The sequence below is a fragment of the Erythrolamprus reginae genome, chromosome 2 (genome assembly GCF_031021105.1).
Source record: "Erythrolamprus reginae isolate rEryReg1 chromosome 2, rEryReg1.hap1, whole genome shotgun sequence".
In the NCBI taxonomy this organism is placed as follows: domain Eukaryota; kingdom Metazoa; phylum Chordata; class Lepidosauria; order Squamata; family Dipsadidae; genus Erythrolamprus; species Erythrolamprus reginae.
Window position 1 is genome coordinate 5084396 of NC_091951.1, and position 9059 is coordinate 5093454.

The 9059-nt window shown below is 40.7% G+C and overlaps 1 protein-coding gene across 1 annotated transcript in view; it reads left to right on the top strand.

Moving 5' to 3' along the window:
- The window catches only part of LOC139158633 (zinc finger protein 91-like), a 59348-nt gene extending 51006 nt beyond the window's left edge, over window positions 1-8342 (top strand). The window contains exons 9-12 of the mRNA XM_070735955.1: window positions 261-948; window positions 1059-1126; window positions 3071-3200; window positions 6538-8342. Of these exons, the coding sequence (XP_070592056.1) occupies window positions 261-948; window positions 1059-1126; window positions 3071-3200; window positions 6538-8261 (2610 nt within the window). The 3' untranslated portion in view covers window positions 8262-8342. The remainder of the gene's footprint in view (window positions 1-260; window positions 949-1058; window positions 1127-3070; window positions 3201-6537) is intronic.
- The last annotated feature ends 717 nt before the right edge of the window (window positions 8343-9059 follow it).

The following is a 9059-nucleotide window of genomic DNA, read 5'->3' on the forward strand; positions in this document are numbered from 1 at the left end:
TCCATAGACTCTGGGTGCCTAACAACAGTGATACAAAACAGCATGTAACAATCCAATACTAAAACAGCTAAAAAACCCTTATTTGTAAAACCAAACATACATACAAACATAAGAAATAATATGGTCCTGGCCCTGCTCGGGGGGACCTGGGCTCTGCGCTGGGATGAGCCTCTTGCGGCTCCGGGCAGGTTGGGTGAAGGTCGCTCAGGGGCTGAATTCCACCTTCTCATTCTGGGCCTTTGTTTTTCCTTCCATCTCAGACACAGAAACCGGAAGCCATTTGTGGTCTTTGCAAGGCCACATTTTCTCCTGGGGAAGAAAAAAAGAGCGGAGTCACCTGGAGGGATCCGTCCTATGTTCCCAGAAATGGTCCCGTGAAGGAAAAGGCGTCTGGAGACCCACAAGAGTCCTTGGACCCCTTTGGAGTTGCTCTGCAGGACAGAGAAAGGATGGAGACCCCACCTGTTGCAAAGAAGGGAAGCGGAAAAGGCCCTGCAGCCGCTCAGCCTGGGAAGGGGAGGAAGCTCTGGACAAGACCCGGGCAGAAGATCCTGGAGGAAGACTCCATCCTCCCTTCAGAAGCTCTGCCCTGGAACTCCATCCAATACCGGGAGGCTGAGGGTCCCCGAGGACTTTGCAGCCGACTCCACGACTTGTGCAGGCGATGGCTGAGGCCAGAGAAGCACACCAAAGCCCAGATGCTGGACCTGGTGGTTCTGGAGCATCTCCTGTCCCTTCTGCCCCCAGAGATGGAGGGCTGGGTGCGGGAGTGTGGAGCAGAGACCAGCTCCCAGGCGGTGGCCCTGGTGGAAGGCCTCCTCCTGAGCCAGGCGGAGGAGCAGAAGGAAAACAATGATATGGAGGGAAAGAAGAATCTATCAGATCCCGCTCATGAGCCATTTTTCTGGAGGATCCCTTGGGAAGATCCAAACCAGGAGACCTCGGAAGGTAATGGGAGATGCTCTGATGGCCCACCTGTCTTACCTTTGCTCTCTCCTCTTCTATAGAATACCTCCTCCTATTTTGTTCATGATGCATTTTGAAATTATTCCTTACAGAGAAACAAAGAATGAAGCGCTCTGGTTTTTATGAAGGAGCTCAAACAGCGGTTGAACTTCCAAATCAAGTAAGAAAGAGAAAAGATATTAGATTTGTTTTCTCCCTTCTGGAAGTGAAGCAAATTTGAAGAGCCCTCTCTCTCCTTCTATCTCCCCCCCCCCCCTGGTTTGGCCAGGACAATTGTTGTGTCCTTCCACAACATGGAGAGCAAAATAGCAGGTTCACGTTTTTCTCGCTTTTATGTATCTTTCGTGTTCTTTTTATTTCTATTTCTTCACTCAATCCACCTGTGCCCTTGTGCCCATATTTCGTAGTACTCAGAGACTTTTTGGCCTCTTAATTCCATCATCTGTTTGTCCATTTTGGAACAATTATATATTTTGTTAATTACTACTTTTTCGGGTTCTGTATTTTTCCAATATTGGGCAAAAGTAATTCTGGCTGCAGTCGTGATATGTAATATTAAGTATTTTTTTGCTTTAGTATATTTCCTTTCAAATATTCCCAATAAGAATAATTCCTGCAAGAATTCTATCTCTATTTGTGTTGTCTCTTGTAACCATGTGTGGATTTTCGTCCAGGATTTTTTTGTCTCAGAGCTTGACCACCACATATGGAAAAAGATGCCATTATTATTATTTTTATACTGCCAACAATTTGGACTCAATTTTGGATATATTTTAGCTAATTGGGTCGGTGCCAAATACCATCGATAACACATTTTATAGTCATTTTCCTTATAAGATACTGATTTTGATACTTTTAAATTTCAATTCCATATTTGTTCCCAGTCTGCCAAGTGAATATTATAACCAATGTTCTGTGCCCATGTCACCATAGGTGCTTTTACTACATCTGCGTGTCTTTCATATTGTAGCAAGTAAGTATATAGTTTGGAAATGATTTTACTTTCAGGGCCAGTTAAAAGTTTCTCTAATATACTTGATGTTGTGCTTCTCCCATATTCCCTCATGTTCTTTTTGTGCCTGGATTGTATCTGGCTGTATACTATTTTTTGTATTTTATCTTAGGATGGGTCTATGTTTATCCCAGGCATGTTTAAATTCAGTTACTGTGGATTTACCAACCATGTCTGCTGGACGTTTGTTCCAAGGATCTACTACTCTTTCAGTAAAATAATATTTTCTCATGTTGCTTTTGATCTTTCCCCCAACTAACTTCAGATTGTGTCCCCTTGTCCTTGTGTTCACTTTCCTATTAAAAACACTTCTCTCCTGGACCTTATGTTTCGATCATGTCCCCCCTTTTCCTTCTGTCCTCCAGTCTAGACAGATTGAGTTCATTAAGTCTTTCATGATACGTTTTATGCTTAAGACCTTCCACCATTCTTGTAGCCCATTTTTGGACCCGTTCAATTTTGTCAATATCTTTTTGTAGGTGAGGTCTCCAGAACTGAACACAGTATTCCAAATGTGGTCCCACCAGCGCTCTATACAGTGGGATCACAATCTCCCTCTTCTTGCTTGTTATACCTCTAGCTATACAGCCAAGCATCCTACTTGCTTTTCCTACCGCCACTGCTCACCCATTTTGAGACTGTCAGAAATCACTACCGCTAAATCCTTCTCGTTTGAAGTTTTTGCTAACACAGAACTTCCAATACAATACCCAGATTGAAGATTCCTTTTCCCCAAGTGCATTATTTTACATTTGGAAACATTAAACTGCAGTTTCCATTGCTTTGACCATTTATCTAGTAAAGCAAAATCATTTACCATATTACAGACGCCTCCAGGAATATCAACCCTATTGCACACTTTAGAGACATCGGCAAATGAAATGTTGAAATGTTGATTTCATTTTGTTAGATGGGACCCAATCTGTCGATCCTTCTATATCTCAAGTTAATATTCTGGAGTTTCATTATTCCTGACAATTTGGTCTTGTCTGCAAATTTGACCAGTTCCCCTTTTATCCTCTTGTCTAAATCATTGATGACCATGAAAAGATCTTGCAAATTTTCCTGTTCAATTCTTTTTTCTGTGTTCAGGAGAGTCTGGTGTCCTTCGAGGAGGTGGCTGTGTCTTTCTCTGAGGAAGAGTGGTCTCAGCTGGATCCTGATCAGAAAGAGCTGCATTCGGAAGTCATGCTGGAAAACTATAGGAATGTGGTCTCTCTCGGTAAGAGTTTTCTAATCGCCAATCAGAGATCAACAGATTAAAAAACCCACTATTATGAGATATCGTCTCCAGGGAGGGAGAAGGAACGGATGTGGCCTTCTGGTGCTCCAAGGAAGGAAAGAGTCAATGTCTCTTTGCTTAGATGTTTTCTGTGCATTTCTTCTCTGTAGTTTCCATTTCTATTTGAACGTATTTGTAGGGGCCGAAAAGAACAAAGGGGGCCTTTATGTATCCTAGGGAAGTCATGTGAGAGGAGTGTATTGTCCTTTGTCCTATGAAACCTCCAAAATTGTGTGGGAACAGAACTTTCCCACTCAGCCCATGGAAGAGCATTCTCCCAATCCAATTCAAGAACAAAAGCCTCCTGCAGTGTCACTGAGAGCATTCTAGGGTACAGCTCATCCTTGAGTTACAACAGTTCACTTAGTGACCATTCCAGGTTATGAGCAGCCCTCCCCGAAGTACGTGGGATCCAGTCCCGAAATTATGAGTGTTGCAGCCCCATGGCAATAGTGCATACTTATGAATGACAGCAGAGGGGCTGCAACATTTGCCCTCCATATTCCCCCACCCTTCTGTTCTGTCAGGCTCTCTGGTAGACTTCTCCCAAAAATTCACAGGTACAAATTTCAGACACACACACGTTTGAAAATTCAAAACAATGTTCTTTATAATGAAAATTCACCCTGCTGTTCTGTTCGAAAAAACTCCCTAATCTTATGTTCCCGGGTCTATTTGACCCGGACTGCAAATTGATCATTTTAGGTACTTATATTTGGTCTTTTTGAAAGCATTTTTCACCTGGAAACAAGTTTGAACATTTCTGCACACAATGGAATGAAAATTGAACTGAAAAAAATTAATCCTTATTGATTTATTTTGCACATAAATGTGCCTCCCCCCCCCCGTTTTTGTGAAAGTTTTTTCAATTTATGGATAGTTTTGCTTGCAAAATCCATTCTATTTTAATAAATTGGTGTGGGATTGGTAGCTTGAACATTTCTGCACACAATGATATGAAAATTGAAATGAGAAAAGTAAATCTTATTGGTTTATTTTGCTGATATAATGCATGCACCCCCTGTTTCTGTGAAATAGTCTTCACTTTATGGATAGTTTTGCTAGCAGAATGCATTCTATTTTGCTAAAGCTGGTGTGGGATTTGTAGCTTGAACATTTCTGAACATAATGATATGAAAATTGAACTGGAAAAATTGATGCATATTGGTTTATTTTGCACATAAAGTTATTTCAATTTATATAAAAATTATGCTGTTAATTTCAAACTTACATACTTTTTTTTAGTAAAATGGATTTCTTTCATAAAATTAGTTCTTTGGCTACAATGTGGTTGATTTTCAAAAGGATATTCCAAATATTTCTAGCCAAATATGTATAAAAAGTGACAATAATGGCACACAGCAAGGCCGAGGGGGTGTGGCCCTTTTGTGGCAAAAATAAACCAATAAGAACCATTTTTTTCAGTTCATTTATACTTTTCTTATGTTCAGGATTGTTCAATTTAGTATATCAAACCTTTTGGGGGAAAATTCCTTAGGGATTTGTAGCCTTAAAAAATATAAATTGACACGAAATTCAGAAAGAATGGGGGGAGGGGCTTTTTGATCAAAATAAAAATATAGGTCTCAATTTTTCCAGTTCAATTTTCATATCATTATGTTCATAAATGTTCAAACTAGTTTTCCAGTTGAAAAAGTTTTCAAAAAGATCAAATTCATGTACCTAAACAAATTCTTTTTGGTCCGGTCATATACGAACAAAAACAGACTCGAAGTTATGATTTTTTTTTTTGCCCAGAAAACAATTAGCCACCACCCCAAAAATATTTTGTGATGATCAGCATTGTTAAATTGAGTAAATGAATGCCTAAGATTTTAAAGAATATTTCGGATTTGGAGCATAAAAAAATAAAAAGTGAAAATGGTTGCAAGCAGCCGAGGAGGGGGGAGGCCTTATTTCTGATGTTAAAAAACCAGTAAGAATCATTTTTTTCAGTTCATTTATATTTTTCTTATATTCAGAAATGTTCAAGCTACCAATCCCACACCAACTTCAGTAAAATAGAATGCATTTTGCAAGCAAAACTATCCATAAATTGAAAAAACTTTCACAAAAACAGGGGGGGCATGCATTATATCAGCAAAATAAACCAATAAGAATTACTTTTTTCATTTCAATTTTCATATCATTGTGTGCAGAAATGTTCAGACTACTTTCCAAGTGAAAAAGTTTTAAAATTGACCAAACATAAGCACTTCAAATGAAGAGTTTTCGGTCCGGGTCGTATGTGACCCAGAACAGAAGATTATGGAGGGTTTTTTTTCAGCAAGAAAGAACACCCCCCCCCCCCCCCAAATTCTCATAGAGAGAACCCCTGAAATGATGAAAAGTCATGAAATTTCAAGTTTCAGATATGCAGGGAAAATGTTTTACAGGGGACTCAAACTTGGTTTCGGGTCACATACGACCCGAACAGAACAGCAGGGTTAAACCAAGCCCTCTTTTTGTACAGCAAAGAGCACTCGTCTCCAAACAAACTGGTAATTTGTACAAGTCCCTTATCAGTTCTGTGATACTTAGCTTGCAGCTGTGAGGCAATTCACAGTCCTTCTTCTTTCACAAAGTGAAACACACTTTGCTCTGGTTTAGTTTCAAAGCGGGGGGAAATCAGCACACAAAAGGTCAAAGTCAGTAAAGCAGTCACGAAACACAATGATCAGATAATCCTCCACAATGTCCAAACCCACAGGCTGCTCTTTATAGCAGCCTCACTAATGACCACAGCCCCACCCAACCACAGGTGGCCTCATTTTCTTTGATAATAATCTCTCAGTTGTTGTTGCCTATGCATCGCTCTCTGCATGCGTGGCTGTATCATTAACTCTTGTTCTGAATCCAAGGAGGAGCTAGATAATTGATCTCCTTCTGAGCTGTCTGCCACACTCTCCTCCTCCCTGTCACTCATGTCTTCTTGGTCAGAGGAGCCTTCATCAGCAGATTCCACCGGGGGTAAAACAGGCCTGCAGCATGTGGATGTCTCCCCCACAGCCACAGTCCTTGGGGCAGGAGCTGGGCCAGAGCTAACCACAACACCATCCCACCATTGTCTGGTTCCAGAAGAGCATTAGGAGAATGAAAGCTTTGTACACTTTCATGACTCATGAATATAGAAATCATCATGTTTATATCACACCAGTGCAAGCATGCAAACATACAACCTAGTGACATTTTGGAGAAATTCTGAAGGAATTTCACTTGACTTCCTATCCTTTTTCTCTAACCTTATTATCATTTTCATTTCCCTTTTGTTTTGAAGGTAAAGATCAAGATTCCTGTGAACTGTTCCAACTGATCAATGCTAAAGATGGAAATGAGAAGTTTGGAATTCGAACGAAATTAGAAAGCCGCGAAAGAAATCAGTCAAAGAGCTGGAATCAGGAAAGCTCATCTTCCACTGATGCTCTGATTCAAGATTCTCTTGCCCAACAAGAGGAAATAAGGAATAAATATATTGGGGAAAGTGTGAAGCTAACCAAAGCTAAAGTACAAATAAATAAATACTCTTTAACCCAAAACAAAGGAGAAGATGGTATAAGAAGAAAAAACAGACAAAATTACAATGGGACAGCCATTCATTTTCATGGAAATAACTATCTTACATCTGAAAAAGTGATTCACGCAAAAGAGAAGCCATATAAATGCATGGAGTGTGGAAAGACCTTTGCTCAAAGTGGTCATCTTATTTCCCATAAAAGGATCCACACAGGGGAGAAGCCGTATAAATGCACGGAGTGTGGAAAGGCCTTTGCTCAAAGAAGTCATCTAACTACCCACAAGGTGATCCATACAGGGGAGAAGCCGTATAAATGCTTGGAGTGTGGAAAGACATTTCGTGAAAAAAGTCATGTTGTTCGCCATAAGATGATTCGCACAGGGGAAAAACCATATAAATGCATGGAATGTGGAAAGACCTTTGCTCGAAGAAGTAATCTTACTTCCCACAAGGTGATCCACACAGAGGAGAAGCCATATAAATGCATGGGGTGTGGAAAGACCTTTGCTCATAGCAGAGCACTTACTTCCCATAAGATGATCCACACAGGGGAGAAGCCGTATAAATGCATACAGCGTGGAAAGACTTTTGCTCTTAGATGTAATTTTATTTCCCATAAAAAGCTCCACCCAGGGGAAAAACCATATAAATGCATGGAGTGTGGAAAGACCTTTGCTCAAAGAAGTCCTCTTATTTCCCATAAAAGGATCCATACAGGGGAGAAGCCGTATAAATGCATGGAGTGTGGAAAGACCTTTGCTCAAAGTTGTACTCTTATTTCCCATAAAAGGATCCACACAGGGGAGAAGCCTTATAAATGCATGGAGTGTGGAAAGTCCTTGGCTCGGAGAAGTCATCTTACTTCCCACAAGATGATCCACACAGGGGAAAAACCATATAAATGCATGGAGTGTGGAAAGACCTTTGCTCAAAGAAGTGATCTTATTTCCCATAAAAGGATCCACACAGGGGAGAAGCTGTATAAATGCATGGAGTGTGGAAAGACCTTTGCTCGAAGAAGTAATCTTACTAACCACAAGATGATCCATACAGGGGAGAAGCCGTATAAATGCATGGAGTGTGGAAAGTCCTTGGCTCGGAGAAGTCATCTTACTTCCCACAAGATGATCCACACAGGGGAAAAACCATATAAATGCATGGAGTGTGGAAAGACCTTTGCTAAAAGAAGTCCTCTTATTTCCCACAAGATGATCCACACAGGGGAGAAGCCGTATAAATGCATGGAATGTGGAAAGACCTTTGCTCAAAGAAGTAATCTTACTAACCACAAGATGATCCATACAGGGGAGAAGCCGTATAAATGCATGGAGTGTGGAAAGACCTTTGCTCGAAGAAGTCATCTTATTTCCCATAAAAGGATCCACACAGGGGAGAAGCCATATAAATGCATAGTGTGTGGAAAGGCCTTTGCTCAAAGTGGTAATCTTATTTCCCATGAAAAGATCCACAAGAGAAAAGCCATATAAGTTCATGGAGTATGAAAAAACCCTCTTACTTTCCCTAGGATGATCCACACGTAGGACAAGCCGTATAAATCCATGGAGTGTGGAAAGATCTTTGCTCAGAATGGTCACCTATGTTCTCATAAAAGGATCCATGCTCAGGAGAAACTATATAGCTATAGGAATTTTACTTACATTTATATACTACTCCACAGTGCTTTACCACTTATATCTGAGCAATTTACAAAGTCAGCATATGAAAGGCTGAATCAACTATTAAAAGCAATCTATAGCAGTTGAAGATGTTTTCAATAAAATGTCGAATTGAAAGTTTTCAATTTTCAGTTATTTAAAAATGCTCCATCCATTTTGTTGCTCAAATATGATTTCCCATCCAGAATTTGCATTTCTTGCTCAAACAGTCAGTCACTATTTTCATTTTGTAAACATACTGGGGAGGACCAGGGGAGAAATGATAGCAGTGTTCCAATATCTCAGAGGTTGCCAAAGAGAAGGAGTCAACCTATTCTGCAAATCACCTGAGGGTAGAATAAGAAGCAATGGGTGGAAACTAAGCAAGGAGAGAAGCAACTTAGAACTAAGGAGAAATTTCCTGACACTCAGAAGATTTAATTAGTGGAACAGCTTGTCCCCAGATGTTGTGAATGCCCCAACACTGGCTTGGGAGTGTGAGGCCCTGTTCTTCAGTGGTTCTCCTCCTACCTCTCCGGTTGGTCGCAGCCGGTGTTAGTGGGGGGTGAGAGGTCGACCTCTAAGTCTCTCCCTTGTGGGGTGCCTCAGCGGTTGGTCCTCTCCCCCTGC